Source organism: Bombyx mori, chromosome 17, assembly GCF_030269925.1.
Source record: "Bombyx mori chromosome 17, ASM3026992v2".
Taxonomy (NCBI): Eukaryota; Metazoa; Arthropoda; class Insecta; order Lepidoptera; family Bombycidae; genus Bombyx; species Bombyx mori.
The window spans coordinates 5,482,715-5,507,344 of NC_085123.1; the positions used below are offsets into that span (position 1 = coordinate 5,482,715).

At 36.7% G+C, this 24,630-nt stretch overlaps 1 protein-coding gene across 3 annotated transcripts in view; it reads left to right on the forward strand.

Annotated features, from left to right (window-relative positions):
- LOC101746710 (cell adhesion molecule Dscam2) overlaps window positions 1–24,630 on the forward strand; it is a 61,098-nt gene that overhangs the window by 28,205 nt on the left and 8,263 nt on the right. For all 3 annotated transcript variants that reach the window (XR_009975347.1, XM_062673317.1, XM_038016929.2), the window contains exons 4-29: window positions 2,304–2,462; window positions 3,161–3,289; window positions 3,958–4,063; window positions 4,472–4,673; window positions 5,101–5,320; window positions 6,673–6,820; window positions 7,192–7,358; window positions 7,706–7,796; window positions 7,869–8,047; window positions 8,126–8,271; window positions 8,351–8,486; window positions 8,572–8,691; window positions 8,817–9,002; window positions 13,999–14,143; window positions 15,439–15,596; window positions 16,060–16,297; window positions 18,144–18,283; window positions 19,589–19,659; window positions 21,144–21,393; window positions 22,264–22,445; window positions 22,977–23,100; window positions 23,200–23,329; window positions 23,418–23,602; window positions 23,680–23,856; window positions 23,938–24,167; window positions 24,296–24,608. Coding sequence is in view for 2 of the 3 variants with exons in the window: in XM_062673317.1 (XP_062529301.1) it covers window positions 2,304–2,462; window positions 3,161–3,289; window positions 3,958–4,063; window positions 4,472–4,673; window positions 5,101–5,320; window positions 6,673–6,820; window positions 7,192–7,358; window positions 7,706–7,796; window positions 7,869–8,047; window positions 8,126–8,271; window positions 8,351–8,486; window positions 8,572–8,691; window positions 8,817–9,002; window positions 13,999–14,143; window positions 15,439–15,596; window positions 16,060–16,297; window positions 18,144–18,283; window positions 19,589–19,659; window positions 21,144–21,393; window positions 22,264–22,445; window positions 22,977–23,100; window positions 23,200–23,329; window positions 23,418–23,602; window positions 23,680–23,856; window positions 23,938–24,167; window positions 24,296–24,608 (4,332 nt within the window). In the remaining variant the exon portion in view is untranslated. The remainder of the gene's footprint in view (window positions 1–2,303; window positions 2,463–3,160; window positions 3,290–3,957; window positions 4,064–4,471; window positions 4,674–5,100; window positions 5,321–6,672; window positions 6,821–7,191; window positions 7,359–7,705; window positions 7,797–7,868; window positions 8,048–8,125; window positions 8,272–8,350; window positions 8,487–8,571; window positions 8,692–8,816; window positions 9,003–13,998; window positions 14,144–15,438; window positions 15,597–16,059; window positions 16,298–18,143; window positions 18,284–19,588; window positions 19,660–21,143; window positions 21,394–22,263; window positions 22,446–22,976; window positions 23,101–23,199; window positions 23,330–23,417; window positions 23,603–23,679; window positions 23,857–23,937; window positions 24,168–24,295; window positions 24,609–24,630) is intronic.

The window sequence follows — 24,630 nt, forward strand, 5'->3', positions numbered from 1 at the left end:
TAGAACTTATATCTCAAGGTGGGTGGCGCATTTACGTTGTAGATGTCTATGGGCTAAATTAACCACTTAACACCAGGTGAGCTGTGAGCTCGTGCACCCATAAAAGCAATAAAAAAAAATGTTTTTGAAACTTAACTTACTATTACTACTACTTAAATACTATTTTATTGACTTCAATGGAATATAGAAAACATACATGCTAAAATGGGAATGCTAGAAGGAGTTTTCACATTGCTATAATGCTAAATTTAATACTTGAAATGATTCGTCAAGCTTCCATTAAAAATTTCCAAGTCATTTAAGTTCCTGATAAATTCACGAGGGACTGTTAATTAATATAATATATTACTCGTAATTTCTCAGAGTAGATGAGTAAATGAATGAACTCGTGAAGTTGCTAGCTTTGAAGACTTATTTATTTATTTATAACTTCTTATACTAGAAAGTATAAAGGCGGACTTAATGCCATAGGCATTCTCTAACAGTCTACCTTAGGGGAGTGCAGAGATGAAGCTTGGTAGGTGTAGTGTGAAGGTGATATTACTTAAACATATGTGTATATATAACATACATAATATTTATAGATACAAATACTCGTACTTAAATAAATACATATAAAACATATACATATAAACAAATAATATCAATTAGATGACTTACATGTTTAGCATAATACTTGTGCTGACCAATTCTTGTAAGTGTCAAAATCGAGAAACGTTTGTCAAAATTATGAAATCCACTATTCGTTGAAGGCTACCTTTCGGATTCCGAAACTAGCCCTTGACTTACAGATTTTATCATATTTCAATATTTACTGTTACAATGGAGTTCGCTACAAAGAGAAAATTGAAAGGCAACAAATGGGAGCAGTGGCTTATTCTCATTCAAATGAGCTCCGTAGAAAGCGTTCGACACTTTGATGTTGAAATATTTATTTACCTTATTTCTGTGAGTTTTTCATTTCGACAATGAACGACTGAAATATTGTGATGAGAATAGGGCATCGTTAAATTAACATAATAGCAAATTCGCAAGTAACAAACGGTCTGTAACTTTTTCCATTAAGTCTGTGGTACTAGGTCTTCTTTATGGTAATGAGGTAAATCAAATATTTTTAAGTGGTGAATGATTTCTTTGTAAGATGAAAGGTAGATTTTTTTAATTTCAGTAATAAAAAAACTACTAGACGATGACCGGTTTTTTTTTTATAACGCCATCTTGTTGTGTCTTTAAAGCGGTTAGTTGCCCTCAATTAAGAAAAAATAGTATTATTATTCGCCAATAGATGTCGGGAAGAGTTGATTAATGAAAACACGTATTAAACAACATTTTCTGAAAAGAAATCGTAGCTAGATCGATTTATCGCCGCCGAAATCCCCTGTATACTAAATTTTATGAAAATCGTATGAGCCGTTTCCGAGATTCAGATTATATATACCTTATATATACATATATACCCTTTATACTATATTTAAAGGTATAAAATAAGATAAAAGAGTATTCGTATTCGAATAAAAGTACCTAAAATAAATATAATTGAAATCGATGATCATAAATAAAGGAATTATTCGCTTTATACTTTTAATATTTTGCTTGTGTAGATGATGTGTAAATTTTGAGTTTACTGTATAAAATTTTAACCTTCAAAAACACTAGCTATAGATTTGAAGCCGTGTTACGAAGTATTTGCATTAAATTTTGTGGTAGTTGAAGCCTCAGAAGAAGCTAAAAGTGTTCAGCAAAATTTTAGCGTTTGTATTGCGTAGTGTATGTATTAACTTTTAAATTGAACTAGAGGTCCCGCAGTAGTCGAAATTCGACCATAATTAATTGGAATTGTAAGTTTGTACACTATTATGATTGCATTTTATACTTCTATAATCACAAATTTCACCAAGACTACACTATAAAAAATATTAACAAAGGCAAACAATATTTAATCTCAATTTGACAACAGACGTCAAGAACAAAAGCTTGACAATAAATAGTATGCATGCGTGTGTGCGTCAAATACATGGTATGTAGTGTGTGTAATGTTTTCTTTATTAATTTAATGTATATTTTATGCTGTATTTTAATAAATATTCGCATTGTGCACTTCTTCTCTATATTCTCTATAAGTGTGGAAAAATTCATACTCCTCCGTCCGCGCAATTTTCGTAAAAAGGGATACAAAGTTTTTGCTTCACGTATTAATATATAGATAGAGTAAATAATTGATTTATTCAAACAGGAAAACATTGCATTTATAATTTGACGTGACAAAATTACGATATTTATTAACATTGACCATAATTGACCAGTGGAAGATGGCGTGTTAACTCATACTGCTCGGCAACTGACACCCGCCAAAGTTGGCGGTTCGGTTCTTATGAGATGTGAAGTATCACCGCAGGTCGGTCTCGTGGAGGTCACGTGGCTTCAAGACGGACTTTCTCTGTCCTCAGGGTATTTAACCAGCGGTAAGTGAATAACCCAAATAGTACTTTAGTTTAAGTGTCACGTTACGGTGTTTTTGGGCGTGCATAAAGAAGTTTCTATTTCACGTATTGGTATCAATCGTGTTACAGGTAAAAGAGCACACCAAGATTAATACAAAACAGTTCATTAACTTTATCTCCTGTGTTTGATGATAGATTTTCTTTTATTATAGCCAGTGACGAATTTTAAGGTTGTCAGTTAAATAATTTAGAAATTTACAGTATTTTTTCCTATTTCTACAAGAAAATATGTCAATAACAAAATGAATGTAAGATATACAATAAATGTAAATCTTCAGGAGTGACTATGCTCAAATTTCGAGTGAAAAAAAATTAACACCATGTTATATTAGTACTTTATATCCTAGATATAATGCAAAATATGAAAGACTTAGAAACTAGAATTCCTTAAGTATGGCTACGGAAACATAGAAACTAGAATTCCTTACGTATGGCTATGGAAACATATACAAAACTAACACAATTATTATCTGGGCCTTAAATGCTAAATAAAGTGACTTCAATCGAGAATAAAAGTCCATGGGACAGTAGTTAGGCCTACTAGACTAGACTAATACGATGATCGATGAAGATATTACTTTTTATGTTCTTCTGCTTTTATAGTTAAAGTAATTGTTTTGATTAAATATCAATTTACATAAATGAGAATCCATTTTTAGATTCGCGATGGACAGCCGGAGCCGGTGGACTCTTACTCGGCACAGATTTGACTCAAGCTGATATACAAGCAGAATACTCCTGTCTGGCCGTAGATACGTTAAGTCCGGCGTTAAAACTCACTACTGATGGTAATTTATTGAACCCATTACAGTTTTTTTTATTACTTAGATGGGTGGACGAGCTCACAGCCTACCTGGTGATAACTGGTTACTGAAGCCCATAGACACCTACAACGTAAATGCGTAAGAATATAATTTATTATGAAATGCTAAGGGATAAGACGTCCAGTGAATTCGTGTTGAGCGATGCACCGGTGTTCTAATCCCGCAGGTGGGTACCAATTTTTCTAATGAAATACGTACTTAGCAAATGTTGACGATTGACTTCCACGGTGAAGGAATAACATTGTGTAATAAAAATCAAACCCGCAAAATTATAATTTGCGTAATTACTGGTGCTAGGACTTCTTGTGATTCCGCACGGGTAGGTATCACCGCCCTGCCTATTTCTGCCGTGAAGCAGTAACGCATTTCGGTTTGAAGGGTGGGGCAACCGTTGTAACTATACTGAGACCGGAGGAACTCATAGCTCAAGGTGGGTGGCGCATTTACGTTGTAGATGTCTATGGGCTCCGGTAACCACTTCACACTAGGTGGGCTGTAAGCTCGTTCACCCAACTATACAAAAAATTAATACGACCAAAAAAAATCGTTTCAGTTTTTTGTTTGAGTTTTTTTCATTTGAATTCGCTAAAAGTTTTCGTTAACAATTAATTTCTTATTATCCAATTATTCAGATAGCTGCTGGCTCGAGAATATAGAACTAAGTTCCGTAGAGGCTCAGACTGGAGATACTGTGATTCTTCCTTGTATACTAAGGCATGTCAGTGGTGATTCTCTTACGTGAGTATTTTAAATTATCAAATGCTACGATACTTTGATATAGACAATTATTTATAGACATATGTAATTAAAGATAAATCCGATAAATAATTAACAAGACGCAAGATCTTTCCTTTATGTTTACTCCAAAACTAGCGGATAAAATTGCTCGGCATACCGACGATCCGAATGTTGTTGTTCAGAACTCGTATTTAGGTAAGCTTATCTTGAAAATGTTGATAGCGAGGTTCAGGCATCTGTCAAATATCTTGTGTTCTATGATGACTACCACCATATACATGTGTCTGGCAATTAAGGTTCTAGATAGATATCGATAGAAAAGGTAATATCTTATCAAGGCCTACTTACGATACACTGTTAGATACTGTTAGAAAAGAAGAATTACATCATACATTTTTAATCCTTAAGTTGGCAGCGACAGGACTCGAGTGGGACTTGGTCATCATCAAATGATGGTTCAGCACGTGGAGGAGCTCTTATATTCCCAGCAGTGAGACCGGACCATGCAGCAAAATATTCTTGTTCTTACGGCTCAGGATCTTCGCAAAGACTGCTCATTCGATTAATAGTTTACGAACCTTTAATTTTGACTGTCGCCCCAAATCCGTTGGTAAGTGACTGAATGACCCCTTTCTTCTGTTTTAATAACATTATTAAACTTCAAAATTTAGGTGTATGGTGTAGAATAGCATGATTCCATTTCTTTCCGTGGGCGTCGTAATAGAAATTCCCCGAAGAATGGACAGCAGTATTCTCTGATCATAATATTAGAGTGCTGGAAACGTGAACCGGCATTATCTTATTTAAAAAAAAAAACTATTGCTATTTACTACTTTATTAATAAAAAAGCTAAAAGATGTCATCTAAAATTGTATGTATGTTATCCCAACAAAACGTTATGAACCTTTAAATTGGACCACACCTCTATGGAACTAATCATTAATAAGAACTATGAAAACCTTTAATACATTTGTAATATAAAAAATATAGACTAGATACTTTTTGGAATGCTTTAATACGATGACAACATTTTTCAGACATTAGGGACTGGTGGTACAGGGCAATTTAACTGTTCGGTTCGCGGTGGACGTGGTAATGGGATTACCTTGAGCTGGCAACATGAAGGGCGCCCCCTTCACGCTCCACAAGCACGCCTGTCCGTCGGACCAGTACGTTCTCATCACGCTGGTACATATCAATGCACCGCTCACGACCACACTGACACGGCTGTTGCTGGCGCTGAACTTGTCCTCGCTGGTAAAGCTATAATTGTATTATTTGGTATAGAAGCAAAATTTTTAATAATTATTATTATATTACATTAGCTGACCCGGCAGACTTCGTAGTGCCTCAATCGATAAATAAAAGACCTAAACTTTTGTATAAAATAAACTTAAAACAAACAAAAGGAATTCGTCCGACGGAGGACACATCAAAGGAAAAAAACAAAATTGTTATTTTTATTTAATTCCAAGCATTTTCATATTTATCTACCTTTTAAACCTTCCCTGGACTTCCACAAATAATTCAAGACCAAAATTAGCCATATCGGTCTAGCCGTTCTCGAGTTTTAGCAAGACTAACGAACAGCAATTCATTTTTATATATAGAGGTTATATTGTGTATCAATTGTATGTATATTTACGAATATATGTATGTATGTGTGTAATAGTGTGTATGTATATGTATATATTTCACTGGATTGGTACACCGCGCGTAATTCGTTTCCAAATGATTCTTGTCCATCTGATGGTTGTCTAGGAGAAATCGTTCTTAGCGATAAAACCGCCAATTGTACTTTTTTTGTGTTTAATGTATCGCATTGTTTATTTATTTTTTGGTGTATAATAAATAATATTCTCTCCCTCTCTCTCTCTCTATAATTTAATCATTCAAAAAACGTCTAAATTTCCGTCTAAATCGGTACATTTTGGTAGCAGAGTATTGGCGGAGAATTCGAATATATTATCTTGTTGAAATTATTGATCTAGTAATTAATTAAAAACACAGGTATGCGGTACGGGCCTCCTTAAGTTACTGCTATAGCTTCTATAAATATTTTTCATAATAGTAGTATCCTCAACTATTTTCCTAACTGCCTAAATCTTAACTTTTTAGTATTGGCTTTTACGCCTAAGTTCCGCAATTGCTCATCTAAGTTAGTATTTTAAGGTAGATGGAAAGCAATTTCATATTGTTGCCTTAAAAATCTAAGAGAATCAAATCAAATCAAATCAAAAAAAAATTATTCAACATAAATGAAAGTACATGAGATACTTGTTGAACGTCAAAAGAACTACCGCCAATTCACAAGAACTAGCCTCCGTCCTGAGAAGAATTGGCAAGAAACTCAGCGGGCATGTCTTTTTTTTTTTAATATTAGTTTTTTTTTTTTAATATTAGTTTTTTTTTTTAATATTAGATTTTTGTGATGATGTTTGATTAGAATGAATGTCTTATTAGCACCTAACTACTGAATAAGCGACTAATAATCACTATGGGTTTAAAGTTTAATTTGAGCGCTTAATCAAATGTTAGCATTTTTCATTCACATTTATAATATTACTCGAATACATTAAAAAGGTTCTTTAGTTTGAGTTATGTTTTAGACAGACCACCGAGACTGGTATCGACGTTTAGTGAAGCTGTTACGAGGATAGGACAGAGTATAGCTTTGAAATGTGCAGCTACTGGCTTACCATCCCCTCGCATACTTTGGACTTTAGACGATAGACCACTTCCATCAGCGCCAGACAAGTAAGAATTTTGTAAGAATAATTTCTTTTGCATTTCTTAAATTATTCTTATTTTTGAATATGACTGGTTTTTAATCTATATCTATACTAATATATGAATCTATAGTGGTTTTTACGGATGTTCCATTATAGCTACTGAACCATGTATCCGATTGGCTTGAAACTTGGTATCCATGTAGAAAATACATGTACTTAATGGATAGGCTAATATTTATATGAGTGTTAAACTCCCTACACCAGTTGCGGGACGTTAACGATGAGAATATTTTTGGCAGTGAGAAATAATGATGTTAATTTGAAATGCCCAGCGAAGCGGACGGGTACAACTAGTTATTCATAAACTGGTATACTCATCAGTATTTGTTTTCTTAGGTATAATGTAAATACTAGAGGAGAAACTGTGCCTGGTGCGGATGAAGGAACTGTAGTTTCCACACTTAGTATCACAATTAGAACTGCTGATGAAGGTGGACGATATGGATGTAACGCAACCAATTCTAGGGGATCGCACGTACATCATGCTAGATTAAATGTTTACGGTATGGACTCCCTAAAAAATTTCAAAACCACTTACCTACTGAATTTAAGAATGTTTTCTTCTTCTTCTTTTTCTCCACCTTATCCCACTAGGTGGGGTCGGCATAGCTAATTTTTCTTTTCCATTCTCTTCTATCAGCCGTCATCTCAACACTCACTCCTCTCTCTCTCATATCGTCATTCACACATTTCATCCATGTCTTCTTCGGTCGACCTCTTCCTACCTTGCACTATCATTTCCATACATCTCCTAGTCACATGCATCTTCTCTCTACGTATCGCATGTCCATACCACGCTAACCGTCTGCTCTTTAATTGTTGAAATTCTAAATGATAAAATAATTTCCAGGGCCACCAAATATTAGGTATTTACACGCGATTCACGTTAAAACTGACAATGATGTGAAACTGCACTGCCCTTATTCAGGGTATCCAATCAAGTAAGGAAAAATTTATTTAACTACTTAGATGCTTGTTGTTTGTGAAATATTTTTGACAAAGCTATTTTTTAGGGAGGTAGTTTGGCGTCGCGAGGATGGTTCGTTAGTAGACGTAGCAATGGAAGCTGGTGATGAACGAGGAATACTTAGATTACATTCTGTAAGGAGCGCCGCGTCAGGAAGCTACACTTGTGAAGTCCGAGCTGAAAGTGGAGAACTTGCAAGAAGAACTGTTCGCATTGAAGTTCACAGTAAGTAAATAAGAAATTAGAAATATAAGCTCTAGAATTTTCTTTGAGAATAGTTTAATCAACAGTTATTGTCTGTAGAGCCGCCAAAGATAGCGGATTTTCATTTTCCGGAAGAATTAGAAGTTGGTGGTAGTACTCAAGCAACATGCAGTTTGATAACAGGAGATAAACCAATACAGTTCACGTGGCACAAAGATAATTTACCAATACCTTCTGCGCTTAAGGTAACTGTTATTCATAATTTGATTTCAGCAGGGGCTTTTAGAAAATTCTAAGTAGTATAGATAATAAAAATGTTTACAGACGGAGCAAAAAAACATGGATTTCTTTTCTATCCTAATCATACAAGACCTAACATCAGCTCACAGTGGCGAATACACCTGCAAAGCATCAAACGATTTTGGTAGCGTAAGTCACAGTGCGCCTCTAATTGTGAAAGGTAACTTTAATATTAATTTTTAAAAAATGTAGATTCTGGAAATAATAATGAATAGTATAATATTTAAAACAGCTTTTCTGCATAGAGTCACCAACCTGGGTATGGCGAGCACAAAACATTTCAGTGTCAGCTGGTGCGGTACTTCTGTTGCCATGTTCTGCTAAAGGACAACCGACTCCTAGGATATCCTGGGAATATTCTGCTGGTAATTGGTATTTTTGGTTATTTTTGTTATTATACTATTTTTAACTAGATTTATTCTTGTTTTCACTGATTTACCTTAACTTTAAAATAGAACGAACTAAATTATTGTGGGTATTGAATTTTTAGATGGTGATAATTGGCGACATGTCCTATGGAGTCAATCAGAGGCATCAGACATGGGAGGTGGCTCAGTACTTTCAGATGGAACAGTTTGGTTGAAAGAGGTCACTCCCGGACACGAGGGCTGGTACAGATGTACAGCAAGAGTTCAACATTCATTCTTGCACCATTCCTTTTATTTAGATGTTAGAGGTACATCTTCTAGAACCAATAATATCAAAGATATATCGAGAGGTGAAAGGCTATTTAGCTGAATCGACTTTTTTGCAACTTTACAGGTTTACGTATTTAAAGTTTTAAATTTGGAAAATATATATATATATATATATATATATATATTTATCCCCCAAACAATTGGACGTCCTCTGAAGAAAAAAATGCATTTAAACTGGCGTCCACCTGCTTTTGGCGTCCGCATACTGGACGCCACTTTGATAGCCAGTGGGGTTTACGTCCCATTGGTCCTGGCTAGCCGTAGGACAAATATCGATAGAAGCCAAATTATCTCTTAATTGGCTGCAATAATATATTAAACAGTTCGCGACGAAATCGTAACGCAGGTGTGGCACTGCTGTCGCGCGTATATTGACAGCCGCATATCTCGGGGAGTTCCTGACTAGGGATCCGCGTATTTGGCGTCCACAACTGCGACGTTGCCAGCTCGTTTGCAACATTGGATCACAATTAACACACGATATTTAATCAAAACAATATATTCGCCGTAGGTGGTATTCGCGTTGCGTATCATTAGGAGCCCGAGTTTATTTAAACTTTTAAAAAGTCAGAACAAAGAAAAACGCTCAAAGGAGTCTCAAGGCCGATTTTGATGAAAAATGAAACTGCATAATTGGATTTCAAAAATATCTATATTTCTAACCAGGAATCGAAATCGGTGATTCTGAAAAAAAAGACACGTTCTGTATTTTTCTTCCTTGTTACCGACACTATCGAATGGTGTAATAATACAAGTGTATCTTTTATTTCAAAATAACGAAGTTCTATTCCTGGCTAGGAATATTGATATTTCGAAAATCCAATGATGTTATAGTAGTTTTCTTCAAAATCGGGCTCGAGACTCGTTTTGCGCTCATAATTTTGGATTTGGCCACCCACTTCCACTTGAAAAATACACCTGTATAAAGTTATTTTATTTTAAACATAATATAGGCACTACTCGGCTCCCGAGTCGTGCCTATGTGTAGCCAGCTCAGCACCCGCTTACCGAGTGTAAATTAAAACACGATGATAAAGCTGCTAAATATGTTCAGTAAATTATTTAAATAAATGAGAAATCGAACACCCAATAGCTTTATACGGACGACCAATAACTATATACGGACGCTCAATTGGTATATACGGATGTCCAATTCAAATCTAGTGGGATACCCAAGAGAAGTCGATTAAAAATATTTCTTCCAACTGCCAATAATTCCCATTTGTCCCGGGAAAATCTGTGGGGACAAATGGGAATAATCCAATATGGTGCAACACGATTGGCAACAGTATTTCCACCATACAGTAGCTTGTAGCCAAACAGTACTGCCTCACATACTGCCGTATTTTTATAATTAAAGTAAAGTATAATTAAAGTAGTAAAAAAAATAAAGTTATAAGTAAAGTAGTAAGTATAATTAAAGTAGTAGAAATACGTATTTAACAATTGTTCACGATTGACTTCCACGGTGAAGGAATCAGGGTACACATCGTGTAATAAAGATCAAACCCGCAAAATTATAATTTGCGTAATTACTGGTGATAGGACCTCTTGTAAGTCCGCATGGGTAGGTACCACCGCCCCGCCTATTTCTGCCGTGAAGCAGTAATGCGTTTCGGTTTGAAGGGTGGGGCAGCCGTTGTAACTATACTGAGACCTTAGAACTTATATTTCAAGGTGGGTGGCGCATTTACGTTGTAGATGTCTTTGGGTTCCAGTAACCACTCTACACCAGGTGGGCTGTGAGCTCGCCCACACATCTCGGCAATAAAAAAAAGCCAGGTTATTGGGCGTCCGTATATAGCTATTAGGCGTCCGTATATAGCTATTAGGCGTCCGTATATAGCTATTAGGCGTCCGTATATACTTAGTCTGGCCGTAAATACTGTTACAATTAAAAATAATTATATGATTTCTCATTGAGTTTTCTCATTTTGGCGCCAATTGTACAATATTTTGCGATATTAAAATGGAGTGGGGTAATAAAGAGAACCGAATCGCTGTGATTGCATTACACAAAGTAGGTATGGAGCCAAATGCAATTTTTAAAACTCTCTATACGCTTGGTATTAGTAAAATGTTTGTGTACCGGGCTATTAGTAGATGCAATGAGACCTCCTCTGCTTGTGACAGAAAAAGATTTGACCGTCCACATAGTGTTCGTACGAAAAAGGTGGTCAAAGCAGCAAGGGAAAGAATTCGAAAAAATCCTGTCCGAAAGCAAAATATTTTATCTCGGGAGATGAAGACAGCACCTAGAACCATGTCGCGTATTTTAAAAGATGACTTAGGACTTGCAGCCTATAAAAGACGTACTAGTCATTTCTTAACTGATAATTTAAAAGAGAATAGGGTAGTAAAATCGAAACAACTACTGAAGCTGTACGCAAAAAGAGGTCATAGAAAAATTTTGTTTACGGATGAGAAAACTTTTTACAATTGACCAACATTTTAACAAACAAAATGACCGTATTTATGCTCAAAGCTCTAAGGAAGCTTCCCAATTAGTCGACAGAGTGCAACGTAGGCACTATCCGACTTCAGTGATGGTTTGGTGGGGTATTAGCTATGAAGGAGTGACTGAGCCATACTTTTGTGAAAAAGGTATCAAAACATTGGCACAAGTGTATCAAGATACCATTCTTGAAAAGGTAGTGAAGCCCCTTCACAACACTATGTTCAATAATCAAGAATGGTCCTTCCAGCAAGACTCGGAGCCAGGTCATAAAGCTCAGTCTACGCAGTCTTGGTTGGAAATGAACGTTTCGGACTTCATCAGAGCTGAAGACTGGCCGTCGTCTAGTCCCGATCTTAATCCGCTGGATTATGTTTTATGGTCAGTTTTAGAGAGTACGGCTTGCTCTAAACGCCATGATAATTTGGAGTACCTAAAACAATCCGTAGGATTGGCAGTGCAAAATGTTCGCATGGAAAGAGTGCGTGCTTCTATTGATAACTGGCCTCAACGCTTAAAGGACTGTATTGCAGCCAATGGAGACTACTTCGAATAAGCTTTTTATACTTTACATTGTTTTATATTTATGTGTTAAACTAACACACTGTAAGAGTAATAAATGTTATTTGCAATAGATTTTTTTTAATTTTTGATTGTAACAGTATTTATGGCCAGACTAAGTAGATATTGGAGTCCGTGTATAATGTTGGACGTCTATATTATTTATTATATAATATTGGTTCAGGCCATAGTAGGATACAATGCCGATTTTATCATACCTATATTTATATTAAACCCACAAATGAAGTTATTACATACCTACTTGTTTTAAATTTATGAAAAAATAGACTAGACAAACATGTACATAATTATTATATGCTTGTTATTCTAGCTACTACATGCGATTTTTCATGTAAAAATCTCAGAGACAGGAGCTTAATTTTCTTTATCTTATTTATAAACTATTTGTGTACTTAGCTTCATCAAAATCCATTGTTACTAATACGTGTAGATAGATAAATTATATAAAATTATCGGGCATCCGTATATGTATAGATTTGACGAAATTGGTATAAATGTACAGACAAGCGATTGTCAAAGAAAGAGAAAGTAAACATAAAGCTGGCAACGCCGCACTTACAAATGTCGTTCATCCTATGAGGATGCTAAATAGTCGATGCCATAGGTAAATCACAATCAATATATCCAGGACGCCTATAATTTATGACCATGGTTCGGGGTTCAAAAATGTTGCGGCACGAACGCAAGAAGAATATCGCGAAAAATAAAATTATCGGAAAATAACGTATCTCACGGAGCTGGAAATCGAAAAACTAAGCAATATTCATTAAGACATGTTAAAAAAAGCAATGGGAACTGGAGGACGTCGTAATGATGCACGACGTGCAGACGCCAAAAAGATTGTAGGATGTAAATATATATATATATATAAATATTTTATTGCTTAGATGAGATGCACCTCCAGATATAAGTTCTAAAGTCTCAGTATAGTTACGACGGCTACCCCACCCTTCGAACCTAAACGCATTACTGCTTCACGGCGGAAATAGGCGGGGTGGTGGTACCTACCCGTGCGGACTCACAAGAGGTCCTACCACCAGTGATTACGCAAATTATAATTTTGCGGGTTTGATTTTTATTACACAATGTTATTCCTTCACCGTGGAAGTCAATCGTGAACATTTGTTGAGTACGTATTTCATTAGAAAAATTGGTACCCGCCTGCGGGATTCGAACACCGGTGCATCGCTCAACACGAATGCACCGGACGTCTTATCCTTTAGGCCATGGCGTCTTATTATAACAAAAAACTTTTTCAACTATTTGAATGGAGTAAACTTAATTGCAGTTTGATTAAAAACATCGAATTGTTGATACCAATACCAAATAAAACGCACCTTTAATTACAAAGATAAATGTCGCGTATTAAATGAAATGACGCTTGAACTAACTAGCCTTTCAGCCCTCGATATAATTATACTAAAATCTTAGTTACACATTGTTATTAAATGTCAAAATAAACTCTAAAATAGACTTCAAAGTGAGCCACAGATCAGAGAAGAAACTGTAAAACGACTTGACGTGGACTTCTATCTTTATTTGAACAACTGTATTTAAATTTAGTGTAGGTGATAGGACCTCTTGTGAGTTTACTGGTGGTAGGACCTCTCGTGAGTTTTACTGGTGGTAGGACCTCTTGTGAACCCGCGCGGTAGGTACCACCACCCTGCCTATTTCTGCCGTGAAGCAGTAATATGTTTCGGTTTGAAAGGTGGGGAAGCCGTTGTAACTATACTTGAGACCTTAGAACTTATATCTCAAGGTGGGTGGCGCATTTACGTCGTAGATGTCTATGGGCTCCAGTAACCACTTAAGAGCAGGTCGGCTGTGAGCTTGTCCACCCATCTAAATAAAATAAAATAATTAACGCTATAAACTGATCAAATTAAGTTCTAAAAAAAACAATAAAAACTATATATATTTTTTATGGTATGTAGAGCCTCCACGATTGACAAGGGGCGGTGGAGGTGGAGAAACTCGATGGGTGGTGAGAGGGGCTACGGCTCGTTTGACTTGCACAGTTAGAGGAGAACCAGAAATTCACGTCCATTGGACGCACGATTCGAGACCTTTGGCTTTGCAGTAAGTGCCACTCATGCATACGTATGTTTTATTGGCTTCGGTATGTATTTCTAAATGTTCCAAGTCCTTCGGTTTCATGTCTCAAGATGGGTGGCTGTAATTAAGTTGTTATGTCCAGGACATTTAGTTTTCATTTTATACATGGATAATCATCTAATGTAATAAAAATATTACGTCAATTCTCTTTTTAATTCTGATAAATAGTAATAATAGTACCTAATAACTAGAAATGATTAAGCAGATACTCATGACTTAGATTAGCCTTTAGATATTATTTCTGGATCCACCAAGCTATGATACTTTATAGAGATATATAAAAATGAATTGCTGTTCGTTAGTCGAGTTTTAACTCGAGAACGGCTGAACCGATTTGGCTAATTTTGGTCTTGAATTATTTGTGGAAGTCCAGAGAAGGTTTAAAAGGTTTAGATAAATATGAAAATGTCCGGAAGTAAATAAAAATAACAATTTTGTTTTTCCTTTGATGTGTCCCCTTTTCGGACCGATTCCTTTTATTTGCTTTAAGTTTATTTTATACAAAAGTTAAGGTCTTTTATTTATCGATTGAGGCACTACGAAGTCTGCCGGGTCAGCTAGTATTATATATAAATGTAATCTTTCTATGAACCTATAAATCTTGAATATACAAAAATCATCATGCAAATAAAGTTATCCAAATATTAGACTAACCCGAATTTATCAAATGAAATATTTACTTTACATTTACTTTTATTCATAGGCATCCTACAGTTTGGAACAAGCACAAAACATGAAATATCAATTTATTAGTTTTAGTGGACAAAACAAATGGTACCAACACGTTAAAAATGTTAAAATTTCTTTTTCAAGCCCATCTATAAATGGCCCTAAGCAAATCGTATTTTTGAATTTTATCTACGTCACTCTGTAGGTAAATATAACTAAATCAAAATACCAGTTTCCATAAAAGATCCTTAAATTATATGCAGCTTAAAAACTGTTAACACGAAAAATTATAACTGTAGACAAAATCAACCTTTCTAATCACGATTAATCAATTAATTGAGTTTTTATTTATTTATTTTTATTTTATAGATGGGTGGACGAGCTCCCAGCCCACCTAGTGTTAAATGGTTACTGGAGCCCATAGGCTACTATAACGTAAATGCCGCCACCCACCTTGAGATATGAGTTCTAAGATATCAGTGTAGTTACAACGGCTGCCCCACCATTCAAACCGAAACGCATAAGTCACGAAGTAATTTAAAAAATAAATGAAGGACTTGTAATTCTTAAATATCATTTTATTTCATTAGTGGATCGGGGGGGATAGAAACCAGAGACACGAACAGCGGTATAATTACTTCGGAAATGACTATAAACCACGCAGGACCGGAGCATGCGGGCGAGTACCGGTGCTTAGCAAGGAACTTGTATGGGGCCGACGAACTTGTCTTCAGACTATTCGTGAAAGGTAATTACTGCTTTAATAGCTGAAATTTGATAGTTTTGGATTAACGTTTGCGAAACTGCCCACCAAAGAGATGCTAATTGCGGTTAGATCTATACGACGATTTGCATTCTGAGACGGTTTAATGTGGGTTCGCAGGGGTAGACGTAACTATCCTAAATTGTTTTAAAGGGATTTTTTCCTCTATTGGATAAATGGGCGAAAGAGCTCTCTAAATACCTGAATGCCAACCCTATTCTAGCCTTCGGGCGAGAGTTTCACAATCTGTACTTATGCAAATTACGTAAAAACAATTGTTTCGTGGTGGAAGTCGTTAGCTTCGTATTTATAAAAAAAAAACTTGTCTGAGAATTTGAGATCTGGCATAGTCGCATCACACGATAATCCTGGCTCCTTGCCCATTAGGCCAATGAATGCGAATTAGTTGGTTGGAACAGTAAAATCGATATACTTATTTCGTATACAGAACGCCCGAGTATACCAGAGGAAGTACGCATATCTGACGTTTGGCCACGTAAAGCCCGTATCACGTGGAGGATGGCGAGAGGCGCTATGGTATCACATTATTCGATACAATACAGAGCATTAAACCGAGAGCTAACGACTGCACCGCTTGACGCTCCGCTACCCGCTCTGCTCGACACCTGGGACACTCCCGAAGTACTCAATCTGACATTAGGAAACTCAGATTTGCTACATGTGGCGTAAGTTTTAAGAATATTTCATTAAGCGTTGCGAAACGAGATAGACAGTTGCTTATTAAATTACTAATTTATTCTTAGTATTTTTTATTTTTATGAAGTCAATTTAAAAAATGAGACTAGGATTTTTACATAACTTTTTTTTTTATTGCTCTTGTAGGCAAACGTGCAATCAACCCATATGATGATGAGTGGTTACCGTCGCTCATGGACTTCAGCAATGCCAGGGCAGAGCTAAGCCGCTGCCTACCGCTAAAATTTATTTTTATCAGTAACGTATCGTTGTTGCAATTCACACTGAATTAAAGTTTTTAGTCGCCCTGGACTAATACATAAGATGTCTGGTGTATTATCAAGCGATGCGCAATTGTGCTAGTGTTCAAATCACGCAGGCAGGTAGGTTTTTGTGCTAAGTAAATACGTTCTTAAGATGTGTTCACGAAGGAAGTACATCGTGTATTAAAAATCGAACTAACCAAATATAACCACCCTTCATTGATATATTATGACATGAAGAGTTGGGTGAGTAGTAGCTATAAAATAAAATTGAGACTTCGATCTCATATATTAATAAGGAGGCGGCATTCCGTCGTGATATTTATAGGCTTCGGTGATCATTGACCAGGTGAGTCGGTATCTCGTTCACCCTGCGGGCTCAAGGGATGAAATTTAGGGCCCTACCCACTAAGTAGTCGTTTAGCCTGCACTTTGGCCCAAGCGTCCACTGCTCCCAGGTCAAAACCCAAACGAGGTAAGGTAGTTACTGCGGCCAAAACGAGACGCGTGACTCACCGAACTATTAAAATATTTTAAAAACAAACATTCTTATTTTTTTGCCTTTCGCGGTTGAGACGATGGGCCCTTGGGGCCCTGAAGCAAAGAATTTTTTATCAGAAACCTCCAAACGCTTGAAGGAGGTTACACGTGATGCTAAGGCTGGCTGGTACTTTGCACAGAGAGTGAGTCTGGCTGTCCAACGAGGTAACGTAGCCAGTACTTGGGAACTGTGCCTCCTTCAAGCGCATTGGAAGATTTGTTCTACTGTGTTTTATGTTAAATTATTTGATTTGTTATTTATTAATAAAGGAGATTAGCTAATTTTAAAAACACATATATATTATTACCACATCAAAACAATACATGTTTGGCAAATCGTGTTTCACTGTAACATAAGTTTGTTCTAAATTACAAATGTGGCGAAGCTTTGACTGTATCCCTTTGTGTCAAGACTTCTCAGGCCGCTGTTTGTATACGTGATTATCTTGTTTGTTTCTGAAATGTGAACGTTCATTTAATTTGCTAAAGATAGTCCTGTTTTGTAGCTTCTAGCCACTCTATTTGTTAAAAACTAGAGCCTGTTCTGATCCATTTATGTGATAATTTAATGAAATAATATTTTGATTTTGATTGACCCATTGACGTCACAAACGTGACGGGAAAGCCGTTATACAATTCAGACTTTCATGTTAACCTAAAAATTCAAACTGTGATTATTAGGGAATTTGGTTGTTTTTTTTATTTCTTAGATGGGTGGACGTGCTCACAGCCCACCTAGTGTTAACTGGTTACTGGAGCCCATAGACATCTATAACGTAAATGCCGCCACCCACCTTGAGACATAAGTTCTAAAAGTCTTAAGTATAGTTACAATGGCTGCTCCACCCTTCAAACCGAAACGCATTACTGCTTCACGGCAGAAATAGGCAGGGCGGTGGTAGCTACGCGTGCGGACTCACAAGAGGTCCCACCACCAGTAACGGTGAAATGTAAACAAAAAACATTTCGGTTCAATTCTTTTCGCTGTTACGGAAAGTTCTTTTGTAGAACTTCATGAAAATATCTGCATCAGGTCTGAAGGTCCGAGCCGAGCCGGTGCTTTTGTGTCAGGCTTGTCACCTGACACTCGATACGCATTACGGGTAGCCGCTTACAACGACGTTGGAGCATCGTCTTATACAGCACCTCTACACTTCACTACCCGGGAGGAAGGTTTGTATTCTTTAAAAACGATAATTTAATACAATAACCTATACGGAAGAGGCGTCAGAAACCTTGGGGGATCCAATACCCCCTAAAATGCTGGTGCAGAAGGCAACGGGAAACCACTGCACTAATTTCCCACGAGAGTCATGAGCAGGTCGTATCCGACTGATGCATGACCACGACCACACTGTCAAGAGTGTACGAATAGGAAGAAGAATCTTCATTTTAAATAAAAAGGGGATTTGGTGTTTAAAAAAAGCTGATTATCACACTTTAGGGTAACAAAATTATCACTGTAATCTAAATAATATCTTGAATTTTAATTAATGTTGCTATCGTAATTTCATTCAATAGATGGAAACGTTTTATCAGTACATTGAATTAAGTAAAGTATATAAAGAAGTGGATGGGGACTTTTATTTTGGGATATCTTTAGCTTTTAGTAGATATTGAACTTGTCTGTGGATGTGTTACAGCAAAAAAGAAAGTTTCCGCAAAAAAATCAAAATAAATTAAAGCCTATTTTCAGTTGTTTTTTTTTTCCTGCCTATGCTGATAGCCTTGAGAGGCTATTTCAGCTTCACCATAACGTGTGTAGGTGAGCTCACGGGGTTCAAACCGGAGTGTTGCTAACACGAACCCTAGCAAAAGCAGTGCTTCGCAGAATCTACTACTGGATCGGAAACGCGATCCACTGAGAAGATCCGGCGAGAAACTCAGTGGGCTGTGTCTGAGGTTTAATTTACTTGTCGAGCCCTTCGTCGCAAGCGACGGGTTCGACGAGAAAGATGACCGGTGCTTGAGGTACCTAGAAGCACCGTTAGTGGATCGAGAGGATCCGATATGACGTGTGAAAAGGCGCGCACTTTGCGCTACGCTACGTAGCGCTGTTAATTCACGTTTTAAAGTGTTACGTAATTAGAATGAATACGTTTCTGCCTCAAAGGAACGGGAAACGTAACTTTTCCAATTAATGACAACAATCAAACGGCAAATACAGTTACACAGTATATTAATGACAGTCAGTTCCGCGAAGTCTATTAATATTAGCTCACTGGCTTCCGTCGTCTAAATTTTTCCTCTTGTCCTCATTGAAAGACTTTTTTTACGTTTCGAAATAAGAGTTATTGTAATTTTTTTGTGCGTCATTTACGATGCTTGTAGCATTTCAAGATATGGCTGATGCAACGTTTCGCGGGGGAAAAATCGACACTAAAGCCTATTTAAATTAACTAGTTTATTTCAATGGCAACAAAATTAATAGTGCAATATATGAAAAGTTTAAAAATAAACGGTTTCTCATTCTAATAGCACCCGGAGGAGCTCCCCGCGATATCACTGTACGAGCACTAAGAGCTCGTGAACTTCACGTCACATGGCAGGTTTGTGACCCATTGAATATTCGTAACCATCGTTCACAATTATTTAAAAATAGCTGACTCGGCAGACTTCGTAGTGCCTCAATCGATAAACAAAGACCTAAAATCCGTCCGACGGGGGACACATCAAAGGAAAAACAAATTTGTTATTTTTATTTAATTCCGAGCATTTTTATATTTATCTACCTTTTAAACCTTCTCTGGACTTCCACAAATAATTCAAGACCAATATTAGCCAAATCGGTCCAGCCGTTCTCGAGTTTTAGCGAGACTAACGAACAGCAATTCATTTTTATATTTAGATTTAAAATAATTGACGAATAAATTTAAAACCAAACATCTTTTCTACATTGCATTGGAGCAAATCGTAGTAATGTATTAACATCCAAATGTTTTGGAAGCAGAAGGATAAATTTTAAAAAAAGAGTTTTATCTCATTTATTTATTACTACAGTAGTCGAAATTCGACTATAATTAATTGAAATTATAAGTTTGTACACTGTTATGATTTTATTGTCAAAGGCTATTTATTATACTTCTATAATCACAGATTTCGCCAAGACTACACTTTACACAAATATTAACAAAAACAAAACATATTGAATATATTAGGTCTATGATCTATTCTCAATTTGACCACAGACTATAAGCAATAAGAAAAGTTTGATAATAAACAAATAGTATGCATGCGTGTGTGTCAATACATGGTAGGGTGTGTAATGCTTTTTTTATTGATTTATTGTATTTTTTATGCATAATTTAAAATAATGTTAACATTCTGCACTCCTTCTCTATATTCTCTATAAGTGTGGGAAATTTCATACTCCTCCATCCGCGAAATTTTCGTAAAAAGGGGTACAAATTTTTTGCTTCACGTATATAGATACTCACCCCGCGGTTTCAAGAATGAAATATATTTGCATTTACGCGGAGTAATGTGTTGCTTTTTTGATACATAAACCATCAATAAATCAGTAGAGTAGTTGCTACAAAGAATCATGAAACTAATCATAGTATTTATTATAACAGATATACTCGGCATAAAAGATAACCAAAGTATTGATCACGGTTATAATTTATTTTTATGCAAAATTTCATGGAAACAACTAAATAGTAGCATAGTAATAACAATAATTATAGATTTTTTTTAAAAATCTGCTCTTTGTCCGAAACATTGAGTATTAAGTAAATCACAGTCTGTACTTATTATTTTCTTTGCCTTAAAATTATTATGGTCATGAGATTTTAAGATAAGAAGAGGATATCAGGTAAATCATAGAACAATTTTTGAACAGAAAATTAGTATCACACTAGTCGGAAAACAGACATAGGCCTTTCCAAAAGTTTGGCACCACAAGGCCCGACTTTAGTTTTCCCCATGATTTTGTAATAATAGACATTTTAGTACTAGTAATTGCGTCCTAACGGCTTGCCAAGAATTGTACGTTTCAGCTCCCAATAATAATAGTAGAGTTATTTTATTTTAGTCTCCACTTCGAGAAACATGGCATGGAACTTTACTAGGATATACCATACGTTGGTGGGAGGTATCGGAGGTAAACAAAGGCGTTCTCACCGAGGGTCCTGGTTCTGAAAGTGGAGCAAGCGCAGATGCCACTAGTACGACTCTTAGAGGTTTGAAAGCTGCAACAAGGTACGGTGTTACCGTAAAAGCTTACAATGCAGCGGGCACTGGTCCACCTTCACCGCCTCATTACCGATACACATTGGAATCAGGTATATTTTAATTAAGTATTTTATCAAGTATGAAGTCTTTTTTTAAGTTACATTAATGTTTACCTTTGATATACTTTGATTACTGATGATACTTTGATTTAATGGTGGTAGGACCACTTGTGAGTCCGCGCGGGTAGGTGCCACCGCCCTGCCTATTTCTGCAAGCAGTAATGCGTTTCGGTTTGAAGGGTGGGGCAGCCGTTTTAACTATACTGAGACCTTAGAACTTATATCTCAAGGTGGGTGGCGCATTTAAGTCGTAGATGTGTCTATGGGCTTCAGTAACCACTTAACACCAGGTGGGCTGTGAGCTCGTCCACCCACATAAGCGATAAAAAAAAATTGTTTACTATAGGTCCTTACTTATGTTTATACAAAGTATCTTACAAAAGTAATGCAATTGCAGTAATTCATATAGGAACAGGCACGAGCCGGGACTTTGCCACTGTGACGTATAAATAAATCCGCACGACCGATCGGCGATCGTAAATTCCACCATCAAAATGCAAAATGGCTTAATTGGACTGTGGCCTTTCGATCTAGGTCAAACGGTTCAGAACAAAATATCGGATTTTATTCAATGCACATTTTTTTTTCGTTTTAACCGTGCCTCAAAGCAAAAACTTCAACGTCCTATAACAAAAAAAAATTACCGGAATAGTTAGGGAATTACAAGTATAAATCGAAATACCGTAAAATCTCAAGGATGAGCTCCATTTTAATTAGGCATTACATCTTCTCTTTTCTTATTTTATTGAAATATTGAAACAAATTATTTCCGAAAAGCGTTTTACACAGAACGTTTGAAATGGAACAAAAATTATACCTAAATGTGTAATTATTTTGGTACTAATTATTTTGGTACTTTAGCACCTACTGGAGGTCCTGAAGGTGTGGAATGTAAATCAAGTGGTGCAACATCCCTCCGTGTTTCTTGGAGTCCGCCAGCCTTGGATTCTCGTGGCGGTCTGATCACCCATTACACTGTACAATACACGAGGAGAGATACTGATCCTATGCTGCTTACCCAAGATGCTTATCTTCGTGTGCAGGTTATATCGTTTCATTGATTTTTTTCTAAACACAAAAACATACTTCGATACCTACAGTTGGAGAACGTTTTGATAACTTCTAACTTAGCATAAATGTATTAAAATAAAATAAAAAATATGTAGTTCAATCAAATCACTACAACCCATAAACACCCTGTATAAGCCAAACATCTTAATAAAGCAATCGCTAGTAATTTCTATTACAGACAGGTTTTCAAATATATTTAACGACTAAATTAGTTTGCAGAGTGGGAAAAGCTTTACACTATATAATTAGGTCTTAGATCTCATGTCTCAAGGTGAGTGGTGATATTAACGTTGTGATGTCTATGGACTTCGGTAATCCTTAAATACTAGGTAAGCCGTAAGCTTGTTTATCTGTTTAAGCAATAAATAATAAAAATGGCGTCTATGTAATAATACAAATAATCCTAAGGGTTGAAGTATCGGGCACTTGGTTGTTCAACCCATAAAATCTACAAGTCCACAAAATATCTTGTGTTTCTGTAATCAAAACTTTCTGGGTAACAGGGCGAAGAAGCGACCATATCTCGATTAACGCCATACGCTGAATACGAAATAAGAATTAGAGCTCACACTGCAGCCGGCGATGGACCACTCTCAACACCTCAAGTCTGCAGAACTGATGAAGATGGTAATTCTATTGCCAACTTAGATAATTTTAGTACAAAAGAGTTTGTTAAAATCTTGATACTCTAAGAATAGCAAGTAGCAGTTTTTTGTTTATTTTCAGTTCCAAGTGCACCAGGAGGAATAAAGCTGATCGCTTTGGGCGAACGTTCCCTAAGAGCGTCTTGGCTTCCACCACCAGAACCAAATGGAAAACTAACCCATTACACTTTATTTGTTAAAGACTTATCAGGGTAAGTAAGGATGGATAATTTATGCTGCAAATCATTTTGGGATCTGTTTTCTGTATTAAGCATAATATATATTTATATATTTTATTAGATCTCACGAACCAAATTTGACAAAAGTGAATGCGTGTGCGGAAAGCGAAGGCAGTTCCGGAGAATGTATGAAATCTTTGCGTGGATTAAGACCGAGTAGAACCTACGAAGCTTGGGTACGAGCAGCTACAGTTGCCGGAGACGGACCTCCTTCGGCTGCTGTGGCTTGTCAAACTAACGCTTTAGGTATGATCATACGAAGGGTAAATAACAAAAACAACCTCTTTGTAATTTTTTTATTACCTTGTAAGTTTTAATTGCAGCGCCGGCTCGTATTTCTTCATTCGGTGGTATAGCTATAGGAACCGCGGGTGGTTCTTTGTCTTTAAGATGTGTTGTGGGTGGTGCTCCACCACCGGCTAAGCGGTGGCTCAGAGGTGGTAGTCCCACCCATCCCAGACCACCGTTTCATCTCGATGGCGATGCTTTATTGATAAGAGGTAAGAATTAAAAAACTTTATGTCGCAAATCAGTATTCCATATACAGAAACCATCATATATCAATATTTTTTATGATGCAGGTCTAGAGCTATCACATGCCGACAATTACACGTGCGTTGCTGAGAACCCTCACGGCTCTGATTCAGTAACTTGGAAGGTTATTGTGTTACGTCCACCTGCACCTCCTGGGCTCATGTTATTAGAGGCCAGATCGAGAGAATTAGAACTAGACTTAAGGCCGGCACAGAGAGCACAAGGGCATGCAGTAGCAAAGGTTTTTACTATACATTGGAGACTAGCGTCGCTCGAGGTAATATTCAACGTAGTATTTATTAAGACACGTGATAGTTATCAAGAATTAGTTGTGAGAGTTATGTATTGATCTTTTTCGATTAAATTGATTTTTATGCTCAAAAATCTACTGATATAATCTTTCAGGGTGAGTGGCGAACTCAATCCGCCACTCCAGGTCCGATAATACTGACCGGACTACGTTGTGGATCAGCATATAGAGTGTACGGATCAGCCGGTGGTGCTCCTGGCTCTGAGCTCACTGTTCGTACATCTGGAGGTCCGCCTATAGCTCCTCCGGACGCTAGATGGATCAGAGCTAATGCAACTCACGCTAGGTTCGATACTAGTATTTGGGGAGATGGGGGGTGTGGACCAGTTGCTCTTAAGTTAGAGTGGGCAGGATCTGGCTTAGCCGGAGCTAGAGATGTCCCTGTGGGAGGTGAAGTTATTTTAGGTGGTAAGTTAAAACAACCATCTTA